The 20,487-nt window shown below is 33.7% G+C and overlaps 1 protein-coding gene across 1 annotated transcript in view; it reads left to right on the top strand.

Annotated features, from left to right (window-relative positions):
* The window catches only part of cacna1ea (calcium channel, voltage-dependent, R type, alpha 1E subunit a), a 123,865-nt gene that overhangs the window by 77,587 nt on the left and 25,791 nt on the right, over window positions 1-20,487 (top strand). Inside the window, exons 24-37 of the mRNA XM_073819857.1 lie at window positions 3,590-3,649; window positions 4,610-4,716; window positions 5,050-5,061; window positions 5,172-5,268; window positions 7,518-7,678; window positions 7,881-8,015; window positions 11,019-11,220; window positions 12,023-12,187; window positions 18,865-18,975; window positions 19,089-19,181; window positions 19,430-19,540; window positions 19,775-19,840; window positions 19,972-20,063; window positions 20,219-20,387. Coding sequence (XP_073675958.1) covers window positions 3,590-3,649; window positions 4,610-4,716; window positions 5,050-5,061; window positions 5,172-5,268; window positions 7,518-7,678; window positions 7,881-8,015; window positions 11,019-11,220; window positions 12,023-12,187; window positions 18,865-18,975; window positions 19,089-19,181; window positions 19,430-19,540; window positions 19,775-19,840; window positions 19,972-20,063; window positions 20,219-20,387 — 1,581 coding nt within the window. The remainder of the gene's footprint in view (window positions 1-3,589; window positions 3,650-4,609; window positions 4,717-5,049; window positions 5,062-5,171; window positions 5,269-7,517; window positions 7,679-7,880; window positions 8,016-11,018; window positions 11,221-12,022; window positions 12,188-18,864; window positions 18,976-19,088; window positions 19,182-19,429; window positions 19,541-19,774; window positions 19,841-19,971; window positions 20,064-20,218; window positions 20,388-20,487) is intronic.

Below are 20,487 nucleotides of genomic sequence, written 5' to 3'. Positions count from 1 at the left end.
ATGCATGGATGGCAAGTTTATTCTAAAATTGTTGATTAAAAATACATGTTACAACTACCCAGTGTCATTCCAAATGCATCATATGTTACTTACGTTACTATTTAACAAATAAAAAAGAGAATGTATTTCCATGTAAAATCCTTTATTTTCATTTTTGACAATATAAATAAATACACAGTACATAGATGCTTGAGTTTTTTTTTTGGTCATGATGATATTGTTCCCTGTTGGTCATGAAGTGTTTGGCATTGTTTTCAGTCTAATAGAAATTAGATTTTTGTTGCAGGTTTTAAATTTCCCTAGTGACAGTGCACCAGCTGTATGAACCCACAGCTAATTACATGCTAAGAATCTTCCAGTAATAGTTGATGAGATCTTGTGTGTATGTAAACAATTTACATAAACTATGTTCTAGATGTAGAAAACTGAGAAGCTGAAGAAGAAGCCCCTTTCCCTTTTTGAAATGCACAGACTTGTATTTAAATCTATACAGCGAGGGTAACGTCAGTGCTGTGACGTCGTCAGTAGATCCATTATGAGAATAGCAGCATTCTGGCTTGTTCAAATTTAGCAGTCAGTGGCAAACAGTGCTAATGTCTCATAAGTCTCATGCATTTGCGTGTTTGATAATTAGGGCCCGAGCCCAGAATGGGCGAAGGCCCTATTGTTTTTCTAAGGATTATTATTATTATTATTATTATTATTATTATTATTTCATCAATGTTTTGGGTCATTTCGGGGCCCTTAACATACACGAAAACTCTTGAAACTTTGCACACACATTGGAAACTGCGGCCATCAGGGCCGGACAAACTTTGACATGGGGGGGTCACCTGGGGGGGGCGTGGCACAGCGTTAAAAATTTTTACTTTTGAGGGACTCTGGAGCACACACCGGTTGACCTACATTTATCAAAATTCATACACATATAGACCTCATCGGGCTGAACAACTTTCATGCTCAAAGTCAGTGCTTCGCCCAACAGGAAGTCAGCTATTCAGGGATGTCTAAAAAGCGCATGCAATGGAATTTGATATACTCCTCCTAGGTGTATCCACCGATGGCCACCGAACTCGGTCAGCATGATCTCAAGACATTGGAGACGCAAAATTGCCAGCGGAATTTTGATATTTCGAACGGTTTGGCCGTGGCGGGGCGACAAAGTTATGGCGAGAAATGAGAAACAGGAAGTGTCTAATAACTTTAACACACTTTGTCTGATTTTGACCAAACTTCAGCAGTTTGTTCATCGTCTGATGCCAATCACAGAGATGTGACTATTATGAGTTAAAGTTATAGCGCCACCAACTGGCAGCAGAAAGCGCAACGTTTTCTAAATGCTTTTAAATCAGCCTCTTAATTTTACTCAATTTGCTTGAAACTTCATCCCAATAATGCCGAAACACGGCCGATGAGAATCTGTGAAGGGCAATATCGATAACTTTTATCATGTTGCCATGGCAACGTGTCAAACTTTAACTTTAGTTTTTTGCGTTTTCGAGCCACTTAAAATACTTGGAATTTCATGAAACTCAACACACACATCTGTATTAATGATATTTAGACACTGATAAAAGCCCATAAATGGGCGTGGAGGAGGCACTCTATAGCGCCACCTTTTGACAAAAGTTGGGGGTTTAGTTTTGCCTACAGTCACCAAACTCGGTACATATATTGGTCTCATCAAGCCGGACAACTTTCTAATTAACACTTATTAGCTATAATAAACAAGAAGTTGGCTATTTTTATTTGAATGTGGATTTTTGGAAAAATCAGGCTGTAAATAAAATCATACTAAACAAAGCAGAAACAAGAAGTTCACACCAAACTTTGTCAACATGATAAGAATATACTCAAAATGCTAAATTGTGAGCGGATTTTGGATATCTTGAACGGTGTTGATGTGGTGATTTTTTAAAAGTCACAGTAAAAAAAGTTGCATAAATTTTTCTATATCTTTAAAGTGCCTAATACCAACTCTTCAAAACTTTGTATATATGAAGAACAAATCATTCTTAGAAAATACGCTTGGTATCAAAATTGTATCATGCTCAGAGGCCCCAAAAACATTAAAAGTATCCAGAAGTGAGAGAGGGAGAAATGAAGACTGTAATACAAGGGATGAACACCAGAGGTCCTCGTATGATAAGGAATATTTTTACCTCTAATCCTATTCTGTTCATTCTCAATGTGCAACAAAGAAACGAATGCATAGATTTATTTGGAGTTGTTATGTACTGTACTGTCACAATAATTTTACCTATTTTTAAAATAAACACTAAAAAGCATAAAAAAATTAGTTATTTTTTTAATGAAAAATTATGAAATGTTTTGTTTGTCTCTCACTGATTTGGTAACACTTTCTATGAAGCCCCTATTATAAGGGTATTTCTAAGGCATTATAATGAACGCATAATGCATTATAAAAAAACGTATATTATATCATCCAATGAATATTCATAACAACAATTATCATACATTATAATACTTAAATATTAGAGGTTATAACTTTTAAGATTATGATTATTTATAACACACAGTAGACACCATTTTAAACCTACTTCATTTGTAATGGACTATATCACATTAGATTTATTTTTTACATTATATTCTATTCTATTGACTATTAACAACTAACTCTCACCAACTAACACTCCTTACAGTGTAGACTTAGTTTAATGTTAGGCTAAGTAGAAGGTTCATGTTCTTGCAAAGTTACTTATAATCAGTTTGTCTTTTGGGGAACTGTCTAAATACAGTGTTAGCATATATTTACCACAACAAATAATAATTACTGCTAGCTGACATGCAGTTGCAGAGTTACTTATAAAAAGCTGTCTAACGGGTACCATCAAAATAATTAAACTGATCATGTTATACATTCATCTGATCTGATACCTGATCTTATGGCTATTTGAGAATTATTATTATTATTACTTATAAGTGATCTTTGTATGCTTTAAGTAAAGTGACATCAGTAAGATGGCAAAATATGAGACTTATACATTATAACTATGAGGAGGTAATCATACTCATAAAAGCTATAATAAAAAAAAATTCTAATACATTAAAACTGTTCTTATGAATGCTCATGAGATGATACAACATATAAGGTTTTTTATAATTTGTTATGCATTCATTATAATGCCTTAAGAATACCCTCATAATGTATTATTAATACATGAACCCACAAATATTTTTAACAAATATAAATAAATGTACTAATGTACCTTTTAATAATATATGAATACTTTTTTTTAGCTTAATATTAATTAACATTAATAAATGCTATTTAATTATTGTTCATGTTAACTAATATAGTTAATGTTAACAAATTAAACTGGATGTCAAAATTTTAAATATTGTGTGTATGTGTCTGTGTGTTAATTTTAATTAACCCTTTCAATTCTGTAAACTTTAAATCCAAAGTGGCAGAGGGTTACTGTGAATGCATGTGCCAAATGGGCACCGTTTTCCTGATGCTATCGGGATGGTGACTGCGCATATGGCGAGGGCCCGGTCATCGCTGCTTGCAGCTTTAATGCTTACATTGTAATCCTTTTTGGATTATTGTCTTTATGTGTAATAGGTGCTGCGCTATTTTGATTATGTATTCACTGGTGTCTTCACATTTGAAATGATAATCAAGGTAAGTTAACTGATTTATGTATTTTTCTTAGTTTGCAAAATTAAACTATATATAAACAACAAATCAAAAGTTTGGGATCAGTAAGATTTTTCATGTTTAAAAAAAAAGTCTCTTATGTTCATCAAAGTTCCATTTATTTGATCAAAATTACAGAAAAAAGTAATATTATTAAATATAATCGCAATTTAAAATTAGCTTTATATTTTAATATATTTTAATCAAATATAATTTATTCCTGTGATGCAAAGCTGAATTCTTTAGTGTAACATGATCCTTCAAAAATCGTTTTAATATGCTAATATATTATCAATGCTGGAAACAGTTGTACTGCTTAATATATTTTTGGGACCTGTGATACTTTTTTCAGAATTCTTTGATAAATAAAAAGTTAAAAAGAACAGCATTTATTCAAAATAGAAATCTTTTCTAACAGTATAAGTCTTTACTATCACTTTTTGTCAATTTAACACATCCTTGTTGAATAAAAGTATGAATTTCTTTTAAACAAAGAAAGAAAGACAAAAATCCCCTAAACCCCAAACTTTGAACGGTAGTGTGTATTTTTAAAATATATATTTTTATTTCAAATAAATTCTGTTCTTTTTAATGTCTTACTCATCAAAGAATCCTGGAAAAGTGTCACAGGTTCCATAAACCTATTAAAAATATTAAGCAGCACAACTGTTTTCAACACTGATAATAAATCAGCATATTAGAATGATTTCTGAAGGATCATTTGACACTGAAGACTGAAATAATGATGCTGAAAATTCTATATTTTTACATTTAAATTGCAAAAATATTTCACAATACTGTTTTTTCTGTATTTTTAATTAAAAAAACACAGCCTTGATAAGCAGAAAAGACTTCTTTAAAAAAATTAAAAATCGTACTGATCCAAACTTTTGAACAATGGTTTATTTTTATATAAAATATATGTTGTTATCATATTTTTCTCAGATGATTGAGCAGGGTTTGATCTTACACGATGGCTCCTATTTCCGTGACTTGTGGAACATTCTAGACTTCATAGTTGTGGTGGGAGCTCTGGTGGCCTTTGCTCTCACGTGAGTCAAATGAATCCAAATATGAGATATAACAAATTCAATGTAGCATTTTGTTGTTAATCTAGAGCATGCTGATGAAGCTGTTTAGCTGCATTGCTCAAATGTTTTATTCATTTTCAAATTCCATTAATGCCGTACATGACTTATGTGAGGAAAAACAATCAGACATTTCAATTTCCTGACACATATTGGTATTTGTTGATGCTCTCTTTTCTATGTTGTGAGTGTAAAGCATTTCTGTGTTCATTGAGAAGCTCTACGGTTCTATGGTTGTGTTTCTCATTTTTTTCTCTGTTGGTCTTCTTGTGGATTGTGGCTCACGGCATCTGGCAGGAATGTGATGGGGTAAAAACATTCTCTTGTGATTTTGCGCCATATAATGTGTGTGTTTGTATTTGTACATGAGAAATACAGTTTTTTAATTGTTTAGTTATACATGTTTTCATGTTATGCAGGAGTAACACAGGAAGAGACATTAAAACCATCAAATCGCTACGTGTTCTCAGAGTATTGAGGCCGCTTAAGACTATTAAAAGACTTCCCAAACTCAAGGTATGTGAACATGAAAGTTCAAAAGTCAGGGGTCAAAAATTTTGTTTCTTCGTAAAGAAATTAATACTTTTATTCTTTATGGATGCATTAAATTGATCAAAAGTGACAGTAAAGTGTTACAAAATTATATGTGACCCTGGACCACAAAAGCAGTCATAAGGTTAATTTTTACAAAACTGTATGTATACATCATATGAAAGCATAATAAATAAGCTTTCTATTGATATATGGTTTGTTAGGATAGGACACTATTTGGCCGAGATACATCTATTTGAAAATCTGGAATCTGAGGGTGCAAAAAAATCAAAATACTGAGAAAATCACCTTTAAAGTTGTCCAAATTAAGTTCTTAACAATGCATATTACTAATAAGAAATTAAATTTTGATATATTTATAGTAGGAATTTTACAAAAAATCTTCATGAAACATGATCTTTACTTAATTTCCTAATGATTTTTGGCATAAAAGGAAAATCAATCATTTTGACCCATACCATGTATTTTTGGCTATTGCTACAAATATACCCCAGCGACTTAAAGGGATAGTTCACCCAAAAATGAAAATTTGGTGTTTATCTGGTTACCCCCAGGGCATCCAAGATGTAGGTGGCTTTGTTTCCTCAGAAAAATACAAACGAAGATTTTTAATGAAAACCGGTGCAGTCTACCATCCTTATCATGGGCTTGGATGGGCACCAAACCTTTAAAAGTAAACAAAAACATGCACAGACAAATCCAAATTACACCCTGCGGCTCGTGATGATACATTGATGTCTTAAGACACGAAACGATCGGTTTTTGTGAGAAACTGAACAGTATTTATATAATTTTTTACCTTTGATACACAGCCACGTCCATCTGTCCTGAGCACGAGTTTGGCATCAGTCACGTCACATGTGCACGCGCTCTAACGTAGAATACGCAAACGCCGTAAGGGGAAATCAGGGAAAAGTCCCGGATGAGTTTGCGCAAGCAAACGTAATCTTTTAGCTTTAAATCGGTTTAAACAATCAGGATACGCTCAAGTAATTACCATTTTGAAAAGCCGCTATACCCACAATCTCTGTGCTCTGTGTAAACAATGAGTGTCGTATACATGCAAAAGATCGCTTACGGCGTTTGCGTATTCTACGCCAGAAGCGCGTGCACATGTGACGTGACTGATGCCAAACTCGTGCACATGACAGATGGACGTGGCTGTGTATCAAAGGTAAAAAATGATATAAATACTGTTCAGTTTCTCACAAAAAACGATCGTTTCGTGTCTTAAGACATCAATGTATCATCACGAGTCGCAGGGTTTAATTTGGATTTGTCTATGCATGTTTTTGTTTACTTTTAAAGGTTTGGTGCCCATCCAAGCCCATGATAAGGATGGCAGACTGCACCGGTTTTCATTAAAATTCTTTGTTTGTGTTTTTCTGAGGAAACAAAGTCACCTACATCTTGGATGCATTGGGGGTAAGCAGATAAACATCAAATTTTCATTTTTGGGTGAACTATCCCTTTAAGACTGGTTTTGTGGTCCAGGGTCACATATTTTAAATAAATGCTGTTTTTTACTTTCTATTCATCAAAGAATCATAAAAGATTATGGTTTCCACAGAAGTGTTAAGCAGCACAACTGTTTTCAACATTGATAATAGATGTTTTTGGATTTCTGAAGCATCAAGTGTTTTTGCTGTAGTTTTAAACAAATAAATTTAGCTTTGTTAAGCATAAAACCACTGTTTGATTGCCAGACATTACTGGATTATGAATTTAGTATAGTCTGTTGTTCAGTTTAAATCATTTGAAGTTGATTATTTGACAAATTTGGTCAGCAAAGCAGTAGAATGAGATCAAATAAGAGGGAAGGTGATGAAACTCTCTTGCTATGTGTGAAAAGACTGCATCAGTATTTTCAGTTCCCAGTCCTCACACATGGGAACTCTCTCCAGTCTGACAGAGCTCTCAGTGTGTTTGTGTGTTTTTTGGTTTGTGTATGTAAGAACGAGAGAGACGTGGTGTAAGAGGTGGAGACAAGAGCCAGCAATGTGTGGAAAAAAAAGAGCCGAAGTGATAAAATGTGAGAGACAGATTTAAAAGACAGAAGGACAACTGCTTTTTGGGAAAAGATTGCTTTGTAACAGCTCGCATTTTGTACTGACCATTACAAGAAGACAAACATTAGAAGTACTAAAAAAAGTATGCCAATAAAAACAGAAGTAATAAAATTGCCATTATTTTTTTCTCTTTTTGATTTCCAGGCCGTGTTTGACTGTGTGGTCACGTCGCTAAAAAATGTCTTCAACATCCTCATCGTCTACAAGCTCTTTATGTTCATATTTGCAGTCATTGCAGTGCAGCTTTTCAAAGGGAAATTTTACTACTGTACCGACAGTTCCAAGGACACCGAAGACGAGTGCAAGTGGGTACCCATTACATCTGCAATATAAATTCCAAATATAATGCTAAAATGAAATTAAATTTTAAGCTGCTCAGACATTATTTAAAGCTCAGAAGACTTTAGAAAATGTCAATGCTGCTATGAATAGAAGGGTGACATTTTAGGAGCACAAAACCTTCTCTGCAAATGATGTGGAAAATGTTTTTTTCTTAATGTTTTATAGGGGTTACTACATCGACTATGACAAAGACAAGAAAAAGGAGAAACGAGAATGGAAGAGACGTGATTTTCATTATGATAACATCATTTGGGCCCTGTTGACTCTCTTCACTGTATCCACTGGGGAAGGGTGGCCGCAGTAAGAACCAACTTTGGTGTATATGTTTAGTATATATGTATATGTCCAGTGTTGGGGGTAATGCATTAGTAACTTGAGTTATGTAATCAGATTACTTTTTTTCAAGTAACTAGTAAAGTAATGCATTACTTTTTAATTTTCAGTAAAATATCTAAGTTGCTTTTTTAAATAAGTAATGCCAGTTATTGTGTTTTATCTATTTACTGACTTCTCTTAGAGGAGCAGAGGAGTTGTGTGCTCTGTGTAAACTTGATGCTTAACATGCATTTATTCATCACACTTACACAAAAACAGATTTAGTATTCCTCAAAATAAATATCGAAATACAAACTAAGAATATGGCACAAATCTGAAATATTTAAATGTGACCCTGGACCACAAAACCAGTCATAAGGGTCAATTTTTCCAAATTGAGATTTATACATTTGAAAATCTGGAATCTGAGGGTGCAAAAAAATCTAAATATTAAAAAAAATATTTAAAGTTGTCCAAATGAAGTTTTGAGCAATGCATATTACTAATCCAAAATTAGATTTTGGTATATTTATGGTGGGAAATTTACAAAATGTCATCATGGAACATGGTCTTTACTTAATATTCTAATATTTTTTTGGCATAAAAGAAAAAAAAAGATGATTTTGACCCATACAATGTATTTTTCGCTATTGCTACAAATATATTCCCGTGCTACTTACGACTGATTTTGTGGTCCAAGGTTACAAATATGTTAATAATTGAATTTACTTTCCTTTTAGCCTCAGGGTTATTTATTTCACTTTTGGTGTGAAAAGACTTACATATGTCAAAAATATAACTTTTTTATATTAAAAACATGCAAGCAAGTCCATTCCAGATGAGAAGAAGTAACGTAATGCATTACTTTCCATAAAAAGAACCTAAGTTACTTTTTTTAGGACGTAACTCAATGTTGTAATGCATTACTTTTAAAAGTAACTTTCCCCAACACTGTACTGTATATATCACACTGTATCATTTTGACAAACGTACTAATACCTTAAGAAGATTAACTTTCTATTTAACACCTTTCTAGAAGCTGTGTGGTGATATTTGCATATTCAAAAACTCACATTTTCACTTTCTAGAGCAGTGGTTCTCAACCTTTTTTACTCCAATGTGCCTAATGCATGAGCCGCTGTTCAGTCTGTATATTTAACATATTAGTTGTAAAATTAATGAAGCATATTAATATATTTAATTTTATATACAGTTCAAAAGTTTACATACACCTTACAGAATCTGCAAAATGTTAATTATTTTACCAAAATAAGAGGGCTCATACAAAATGCATGTTATTTTTTTTTATTTGGTACTGACCTGAATAAGATATTTCACATAGAAGACGTTTACATATAGTCCACAAGAGAAAATAATAGTTGAATTTATAAAAATGATGCTGTTTAAAAGTTTCCATACACTTGATTCTTAATACTACAGTATGTTGTTACCTGAATGATCCACAGCTGTGTTTTTTTTTTTTTTTTTTTTTTTTTTTTTGTGATAGTTGTTCATGAGTCCTTTGTTTGTTCTGAAAAATTAAACTGCTTGCTGTACTTCAGAAAAGACCTTCAGGTCCCACAAATTCTTTGGCTTTTCAGCATTTTTGTGTATTTGAACCCTTTCCAACAATGACTTTATGATTTTGAGATCATCTTTTCACACTGAGGACAACTGAGGGATTCATATGCAACTATTACAGAAAATTCAAATGCTCACTGATGCTTCTGAAATACAAATTATGCATTAAGAGCTGGGGGTGAAAACTTTTAGAATTTAAAGATCAGGGTAAATTTAACTTAAGGTCATTGCACACTGACTTCAAATTTTTCGTCAGAAATGTTAGCACATTAAAAAATAAATACGACCTCATGTTGTGTCAATCACGTTTGCACACTGTCTCCAAAATTTCATCAGTCATAAAATTTTTTTTGATCAGGTTCAATTTTGATTTTGATAGAATAGGATGACGAATACGAAAAAAAATAAAAAGCACAACATTTCGGAGTCAGTGTGAAATGATCTTTATTTTGTCTTCTGGGAAACATGTTAGTATCTTGTGTAGCTACTGAAGGGCAGTACTAAATGGAAAAAAAAGATATTTGTGACCCTGGACCACAAAACCAGTCATAAGGTTAAATTTTACAAAACTGAGATGTATATATAATATGAAAGCTCAGTAAATAAGCTTTCTATTGATGTATGGTTTGTTAGGATAGGACAATATTTGGCCGAGATACATCTATTTGAATATCTGGAATCTGAGGGTGCAAAAAAATCAAAATCCTGAGAAAATCACCTTTAAAGTTGTCCAAATTAGGTTCTTAACAATGCATATTACTAATCAAAAATTACATTTTGATACATTTACAGTAAGAATTTTACAAAAAATCTTCATGGAACATGATCTTTACTTAATTTCCTAATGATTTTTGGCATAAAAGAAAAATCAATAATTTTGACCCATGCAATGTATTTTTGGCTATTGCTACAAACATACCCCAGCGACTTAAGACTGGTTTTGTGGTCCAGGGTCACATTTAGGCAAAATAAAAAAAAATTGCATGTTCTCATTCTGTTCTAAAGTTTACACCCCTGGCTCTTAATGCATCGTTTTTCCTTCTGGAGCATCAGTGAGTGTTTGAACCTTCTGTAATAGTTGCATGTAAGTCCTCAGTTGTCCTCAGTGTAAAAAGATGGATCTCAAAATCATACAGTCATTGTTGGAAAGGGTTCAAATGCACATAAATGCTGAAAAACCAAAGAATCTGTGATGTCTCGTGGTGGGCTGTGGCGCCCCCGGTTGAGAACCGCTATTCTAGAGGAAACTTACACAGCAGGCCCCAGGTGTGGCATATTTGGCATATAAGTGGCATATTTTGAGAAATGTTTCTAGAGCACTAACTTCACTTTTTTAAACCTAAATATTATGTATCATAGATAAATGCATATAGTTCTGTCTGTAAGTGGACTTGTTTGGCATTGCAGAGTTTTGCAGCACTCCGTGGATGTGACCGAGGAGGACCGGGGTCCCAGTCAGGGAAACAGAATGGAGATGTCCATCTTCTACGTCATTTATTTTGTGGTATTCCCCTTCTTCTTTGTCAACATATTCGTGGCCCTCATCATCATCACCTTTCAAGAGCAGGGTGACAAAATGATGGAGGAGTGCAGTCTGGAGAAAAACGAGGTGACTGATCACGTTTTTATGCTCATATTGCTGAGTGCATGTGTGTAGTGATGGGCATAGAAGCAATTACACATACTTGAGGCAACATAAAGATAAGTCTCAATGTTCGTACGTGATTTGCTGTTGAATGTTTATCGGAGCGCTGCCACTTATGCACACAGCGTGAGTGCTTTTCATAGAAGTATTCATTTTGCTTCACTTCAGCAGTCTCAAAGGAGCTTTTGAATGAAAAGTGCTCCCGATTCAAGACACAATTTTGACATCCAAATATTTGTGCATGTATACATTATCAACCCAAAGCTAATGTAGCTGAAATTGGCATGTTTATCTTCATTCATAGCAAACTCAAAGATAAACGTAGCATTTTGATATTTCTACTTTTTAAAATGTCTTCTCTTTTTGATATCCTTTATTATTATTTCTTATTATTTTTCCGATCATGTCCTTAAAGGGATAGTCCACTCAGAATAAATCAATAAAATTCTGTACTTTACTCAACCTTGTGTCATTACAATTTTGAATGCATTTTTTTTCTTCTGTGGAACACAAAAGATGATATTTTGAAGAATGCTGATAACCAAACTGCTTTGGGTCCCATTGATTTTCATTGAATTTTTTGTCCATACTATGAAAGTCAGCGGAACCTGAAACCATTTTTTCCATCTGTTTAATCAACAAAAATGTCAGTAACTTTTTTTCTCAGACATTCTGACCTGAATCAAGCACAAAAGTGCAAGCAACCTTATGTAATCTTATGTGAGGTTAATTGCAAATGTATATTTACTGTTTGCTTCTCTCTTAGAGGGCTTGTATCGACTTTGCTATCAGTGCCAAACCTTTGACTCGCTACATGCCCCAGAACAGACATACCTTACAGTACCGGCTGTGGCACTTTGTGGTGTCTCCCGTATTTGAATACACCATACTGACGATGATCGCCCTTAACACCATCGTTCTCATGATGAAGGTAAGGAAAGAATTTATATATGTTGCTGCACTGTGATTTCTTTCTTCAAATCAACATTTCTTTTTATTTATTTGTTCATTTATTTCTTTTTATTTATTTGTTCATTAATTTTCCTATACTTTGCATTGAAATACACTACCAGTCAAAAGTTTTTGAACAGTAAGATTTGTAATGTTTTTTTTAAATAATTCTCTTCTGCTCACTAAGCCTGCATTTATTTGATCCAAAATACAGCAAAATCAGTAATATTGTGAACTATTTTGACTATTTAAAATAACTGCATTCTATTTGAATATATTTTAAAATGTAATTTATTCCTGTGCTAAATTTACAGTTTTAAAACAGTTGAGTACATTTTTTCAGGATTCTTTGATGAATAGAAAAATCCAAAGATCAGCACTATACCAAAAGCTTGGAGTCCGTATATGTATTTTTTATTTTGGGGGGGAAAGAAATGATAGAAATGGATACTTTTATTTAGCAAGGATGCTTTAAATCAGGGGTCCCCAAACTTTTTTCTGAGAGGGCCACCTAATTTTCTTTTCTTTAATGGAGGGCCGGATCGGTTTATAAAATAAAATTCCATGGGCCGGACTGACTACTATTATTATTTTATTATGATTTTACCTGTATTTATTATACCTTTTAATGCTAGAATAGTTTATTATTTTTTATGCACCAGACAGACAAATGATCATTTCTTTTCAAAAGATATACAGGTGCTTCTCAGTAAATTAGAATGTCATGGAAAAGTTCATTTATTTCAGTAATTCAACTCAAATTGTGAAACTTGTGTGTTAAATAAATTGAATGCACACAGAGTGAAGTAGTTTAAGTCTTTGGTTCTTTTAATTGTGATGATTTGGCTCACATTTAACAAAAACCCACAAATTCGCTATCTCAACCAATTAGAATATAATGACATGCCAATCAGCTAATCAACTCAAAACAACTGCAAAGGTTTCCTGAGCCGTCAAAATAGTCTCTCAGTTTGGTTCACTAGGCATAAACATTGATTGCCAAAGAAGCTGGCTATTCACAGAGTGCTGCATCCAAGCATGTTAACAGAATGTTGAGTGGAAGAAAAAGATGCACAACCAACCGAGAAAAGCTTTGGGTAACTGGGAGATGAGTGAAGTTTTGCTTTTGCACTTGTCCCACAAGCAGTGCTAGTTTCACCTCAAATGCTATTGAGTCATTTTGTCATCACTCTTTTCTAGCTGGCTCGCGCATCACCTGTTCGATCGCGATGACACATTACGTTGAATGTACCATTCTATTAGTGAATTTAACAAATAATTATACCTATGTTAATAACTAAGGGAAATTTTTGTTTGAAAGCCAACCTTTATTATCAAATACCGAGATGATATAAGTGAAACATTTAAAATTGCATTTTCAAAATATGTCTCTGGCATTGTTCAGAGGGCAGGTCCAAATGTGGGGGTGGGCCGCATTCGGCCCCCGGGCCTTAGTTTGGAGACCCCTGCTTTAAATTGTTAAAAAGTGATGATACATACAATTCTAATGTAAAGGTTTCTGTTTCAGATAAATGCAGTTTTTCTTAACCTTTTATTCATCAAAGAAATCTGAAAAAAAAAAATATAAATATATATAGATTTTTGAGCAGCAAATTAGAATGCTTTCTGAAGGTTTGTGTGACTGGTAATGATGCTAAAAATTCAGCTTTGAAATCACAGGAATAAATTACATTTTAACATATTTAAAAAGAATATTTATTTTATATAACATTTTACTGTTTTGCTGCACTTTGGATCAAATTTTTGACTGGTAGCGTATGCTGAAAGTGTTTATTTTGCAGTAACTGTATATTATTCCTTATGTAAAATTATAGAAATAAAAGGATATATTATTCTTGTAAGTGAATTTGTTAAAAAAATATAATGTAAACTTATGTCAAGCCTGTGAGTATTCCTAGGGTGGCACCACTTCCTCTGTGTGTGTATTTGTCAAAATAAATTGTGTTGATTTAGCTGTTTTTCAACCCCTGCTGGTGACCCCTGGTCTGTGATACTGCTAGAAAACCAGACAGTCATGAGTCACAGCTTATTAAATATTGATCTGAAGCACCAGCTACTATTTAACTTTTCCTCATTAGCTTTAGCCTGACATCTCCCGTGACTAATTTCACCTGGAGTTAGAGGTCGGCCTCCACCAGTCATCATGTCTGTGGTGGTCTGCCTAACACTGAAGCACAGAGAGAGTAATAGAGCACAGATATTTTTAGGTATTACACTGAAGTCTGAACAGCTTCCTTTCTCTCTGTCTGTCTTATTCATTTAGTTTTCCGTTTCAATTTCAAATTGCTTTATTGACATATTAGCGTCCATCAAAGCTTTTAATTGGTTCGTGAAATATGGGTGTTACACACTAGAATGGCTCCAGACCTGAATATGTGTAAAATGATGCTTACTGTAAAGAGCTATTTGTCTATTGCTTAACGTTATCCATAAGCCTGCACAGTGACATCAGTAGAAAAGGAATGTCTGTTGTATAATTGGATCTTAAGTAGTTTTAAGAAATAGTTATAAGAAATAGTTGAAGTTTTAAGACTCTCTGTGCTTCGTATCCACCTTTTTTTTTTTTACGCGGATGTATGGGCGAGACTTCCTGTTCATTAGCCGCTATCGGGAAATAATGAGTAGAATAACAAAGTGCAGTAAACTGCAAAATTGTTTGCACTACAAATTAATGTGCTCATAATTAAGATAATACATTAAAATAATATGCTAAGACACACCAATTTGCAATTTCAAGCAGCAAAATGTTCACCGTGGATTTACTAATCTATGAGGGACCTACTTTATATTAAGTGTCCTTAACCACTATGTACATACATTTAACATTTTTACAATGAACTGATATTTTAAAAAAAAAGTACGTCTGTAATTACACCGTTGACCTTATCTCTAACCATATTTCACCTCAGTAAAAAAGTGTTTTGCAATTCAACATGAACACAATAGGTACACTGTACCCAACAATTCATTTCATTCCATTAAGTACATAGTATTTGAGGACATCTAATATAAAGTGGGACCAATAAGCAGGGTTGCCAGGTCTCAGAAAAAGTTCCAGCCCAAGGTTTACTCAAAACCCACCCAAAAAGAATGAAAACTAGCCCAATTTTTGCCACGTCCAAACACAAATAATTTCCATTAAAGCACTTTAAAATAAATATTTTAATTTTATTTATTCTTTGTTTTAGGTTATATATGTTTAATTATTAAATCTGTATTTTATTGTCATTTTTTCTTTTCCTCATTTTCATTTTCAGTATTTTTCATGATAAATTAAAAAAAATTAGGGCTGGGCGATATGGCCAGAAATATTGTGACTTTTTTTTTCCATATCATATGTCAGTATTTATCAAAATATTAATTTATAATTAATATGGAAGGAAATGTTTTCCACGTTTTTGTTAGACCCTGAGAATGAATGTATAACTGAATTATTAATTGAATTGAATAAAAATTTATTAAATGTATACTTAAAAATAAATTAAAGTCTTTTAAGCCACCTTTTCATTTAGGGTCTTTTCATTTTTATTTTTCCCTAAATTCTGTGTTTTCCATTTTATTTATTTTTGTATTTATACAAATTTATCATAAAAAACGTGTCAAATTTGATGGATTAATAAAGTTTTTTCAATCTTAATAAACAATTTTTCAATCTTAAAAAGATCTTAAAATATAGGATAATAGCCTATGTAACAATTAATTTACATCAAAACATTACATTTTCTTTCTGAAATAAGACTGCACAACAAAACCTTGTGTTTAATATAAAAACATCTTGAAGGATATTCCTTACAAATAACAGCAATATTACTTTGAGAAGTACATCATAGTAATTTGTTTCGGTTAAAAACTCTTCACATTTGTTGTGATGATTTTCAAATGAAACGGTGTAAAGCTCTGAAGTGACTCGGAGAGGCTCTAGAGATTAAGTTCATGTTTTCATGTCCTCATTTTGTGAAACGCAGACGCTGAAATCACCATGAGCTTAACGTGTGTTTGAGTTTGTGTAGTAGACGAAACTACGCCATTCATTTGAACTAAGACACGCAGAACATGTAGACTACAGGCGACATTCTTTGACTGGCTGTTGTCGTGTTTATTTCTGCTGTGTGAAAGCCTTAACATCTCTGCTGTTGGTAAAATTCACTTCATAGTTTCTGACATCCCTCTTTCTGTTCTTAGGTTGCTGGGTATTCATTCCAAGTATATTAAACATTAGTAAAAGGATCTATTTTCATTTTGATTTGTCTATAGACAAACTTTAGGTGGCTGTGGTACATTATAAAAGTAGCCCAAAAAACACAACCCGTGGCTCTGCAATTTTTCCCGTGACTGCATTTTCAAATTGCCCAATTGTGTGGGAAAACCGCGAACCTGGCAACACTGCCAATAAGGGAAATTTAAGATTAAATTAATTGTGTTTAAAGTTTAAGCACCCCTCAACTATTAATATAGAAATATATTCAAAATATAATGAAATTTAAACTACTTAAAGCATTTTGTTTTACACATTTAATCATATTTTTATGTATGTTGATTTTTCTGATGCACTTATTTACTGCAGTGTTTTTATGAATGGGTTGTTGATGTGACATGGGATTTTCACTGTCTCACAAGATAAAAATTAATATAATTAAAGGTTGTATCAGCGATTTCTAGCCTGAAACATAAAGCGTCAAATTCAGCTGACCTTTCATCACGATCCGCTCGCTGCCTGCCCCATAAATTGTCTGTGAAAAAACCGCGTCTCTCTGGTCAGCCTAGGGTCCGAGATATGCCAAAAAAAACAATCGGCACTACCAACCTTTCCACAGATAAACAAACAGTGTTCCAACCAATCAGCGTCAGGGGTTTGGTGTTGTGGACTTTCGCTCCGCCTCCCTCACATCCCTGCACCAGTAGGAAAGTCCACAACACCAAACCCCTGACGCTGATTGGTTGGAACACTGTTTGTTTATGTGTGGAAAGGTTGGTAGTGCCGATTGTTTTTTTGGCATATCTCGGACCCTAGGCTGACCAGAGAGACGCGGTTTTTTCACAGACAATTTATGGGGCAGGCAGCGAGCGGATCGTGAAGAAAGGTCAGCTGAAATTGACACTTTATGTTTTAGGCTAGAAATCGCTGATACAACCTTTAATATTATTGTTATTTAAAAATGCTGTAAATTGTTAAACATTTAAACATTTTTTTATTTTTGAGCCAAACCTTAAAATTGTCCTGTGGTCTCAAGCATGGTTTAGTTGATTACAACTTGTTAAAATGTTAATAAATCATTTTTTTCATTCATACATTTCTGAAAGCGTAGGAACTTGATCAATTTTGTCTCTGAAAACCATGTCCTCTGTTGTGACTCCATATCCTAGAAGAGTTTCGGTATCATACTGATTGACTACGAGACTGAATTTGGTTGATAATTATTTTGTTTTCGTTTTAAAAGCATGTTTATATTGTTTCTATCAAAATTGGTGGTGGGCATAGATTAATTATTCTAGATTAATCTCACTGTAATCTTGGAATTAATCTAGATTAATCTAGATTAAAATGGCTAATCTGAATTCTGCCGAAGGCATTCAGAATATGTGTGCTACTATGTATATGTGACTAAAAGTAAGTCTTTGAGAATGGGTTTCTCAAGCCATGTAGCGATTTGACCAGGGGCTCATCTCCTGTTTCCAAAATGCATCACAAACTGCTTGACAATTGCATTTACAACACAATTAACTATACAAACTTGTGTAACCAACTATTCCTGCACTGCATGTACTTCTGCGTAAAAGGCTGTGCGACGTGCGTGTTGCAGTTAAATACACAGACGCGCACGGGCATGGACATCTGCGTGCATAGTCTTCGGTTAAACTGCCTTGCTTTTAGAAGCGTCAATCAAGTTGTTGCATATAGTTAAATGTCTTTATTTCGGGATTATCAAAGTAAATTATAACTCACGCACGTGCCCCAGTAAAAAGGGTCTAGCAAACGCCCCTGCCCCGAAACAAACCCGGCGGCTTCATAGCTGCATCCATGTTAGCACGTCTCGTTTGATGTGGTAATTTCACAGTAGGCATACACACAGGTTCGAAGACTCGTTCTCGCCCCCTACAGTGCAATTCGGCTAGGTATACATCCGCGCTAAAATATCAAGGTGAAAGTCATCATAGCTTGCGTAGTATAGACCCAGCTTCCAACCCAATTTTGAGAATAGATGAACGGCGATATTTTTTTTATCGCCCGATAAGAGTCTCACGTTAACGCAGCACGTTAACGCCGATATCGGCCTACCACTAATCAAAATGAAACTTCCTTTCTCTTTTTACTTTAATAACTACCATTTCTGTCCTTTAGTGTGCCGTAATGTCCTGTGGTGCGACACATAAAAGAACCACAGATTTGTTTTTATCTATAAATGTATTTTTAACAAAAAAATTTCATTAATTCAATAGTGGAGATATAATCATCACTCATCTAATAAACTGAATAGCATGTTGGCCTTGTGACTGATTTGATTAATCAAGTTCAGGTCAACTCAGTTCACTTTACATTATACATTGCAAGGCAGCTTTGCAGAAAATGAATGTTTCTAAATTGCAAATAAGAATGATCTGATTTTATGTTTGTCTCTGTTTTTTGCTTTCTACCAGCATCATGAACCTATTGGTGGCTATGATAATGTCCTAAAATACCTCAACACTGTGTTCACTGTTATTTTCACTGTGGAATGTGTTCTCAAGATCCTGGCATTTGGAATTATGGTAAGCGTACACTTGGAATATGATAACATATACTCTCTCTCTCTCTCTCTCTCTCTCTCTCTCTCTTTCTATTTTCAGTGAAATTATTTCATTATTGCTTTTATTTCTTTCAGAATTATTTCAGAGACACATGGAATATATTTGACTTCATCACAGTTCTAGGAAGCATCACTGAAATTGTGGTTGACAAAGTCCACGCTGTAAAAGTGAGAAATCAATCAACCTTATATACGTTATGTGTTCTTTGTAGCCATTTGCATGAGCAATTATGTCTGTATTCTAAGTTCTTTTTCATATTAATTATACTTTTTTATTAACTTCTTTGTGTTTTGCTTTGTAATTGCTACAGTATGTACTCACTATTTATTTCCACAAGCAATGACCTTTGTATCCTGATTGGTTTTTGTCCTGTACTTATTTGCATAAACAATCACCTCTGTGTTTTAATTTGCAGGGTTTTAATATGGGCTTCCTGAAGTTATTTCGGGCAGCTCGGCTGATTAAACTTCTGCGTCAGGGTTACACCATTCGTATTCTGCTCTGGACTTTTGTCCAGTCGTTCAAGGTCAGACATGGCTTTTACTGCAGTAGCACTACATTGAAATGCCACATTCTTTTTTTATTTATCTTCTTGCTTTTACTTGAACCAAAGCCACATATTATAAAATATTTTCTTTCAGAGAATAGATTCAGAGTTCTCTGTTTCTGTAGTTGCATAAAAGCCATTGTTTTTTATAAAATGTTTTTTGTAGATAATTCATTTTCGAGTTTAGTGTTTAACATGATATTTGTCTTGCAGGCTCTTCCATATGTCTGTCTGCTAATTGCCATGCTGTTTTTCATCTATGCCATCATTGGCATGCAGGTATGTTTTTTTTTCCATCTTTATATTCTTCTCTCTGTCTCTTCCTTTGTTTCTTTGCCACCTTTTCTCTTACCTTACACCATTAAACCTGTAAATGTGACTCCTTTTATGTGTTTGTAATCTCACTAAAGGTATTTGGCAACATCAAGCTAAATCCAAAAACCCAAATCAACGAACACAATAACTTTAAGACATTTTTTGGTGCACTCATGCTGTTGTTTAGGTAAGATTAACCTTTTTTGTTTAAAAAAGAAAAAAAAAAGAAAATTGATCGTACATTTTATGGTATGTTATCTTACAATGAAGCAGTCCACCCTTTGGGGATGAATACATGTGACTTAATTTATGATGTACATATATGTGTGTGTATGTGTTTAGGAGTGCAACAGGTGAGTCATGGCAGGAAATCATGTTATCGTGTTTAGGAGAGAAGGACTGTGAAAAAGATGAGTCTTTCAACAGCTCAATGACAGCTGAAAAAAAAGAATGTGGTACCGACTTTGCATACTTCTACTTTGTCTCCTTCATCTTCTTCAGTTCTTTTCTGGTGAGAGGCATTTCTTTTTAATAACCCAAGTACACTACCAGTCAAATGTTTTTGGACAGCAGGATTTTTTATGTTTTTTTAAAAAGTCTGCATTTATTTG

This window comes from Garra rufa, chromosome 15 (genome assembly GCF_049309525.1).
Source record: "Garra rufa chromosome 15, GarRuf1.0, whole genome shotgun sequence".
Classification (NCBI taxonomy): Eukaryota; Metazoa; Chordata; class Actinopteri; order Cypriniformes; family Cyprinidae; genus Garra; species Garra rufa.
This window is presented reverse-complemented; position numbering and strand designations above follow the sequence as displayed.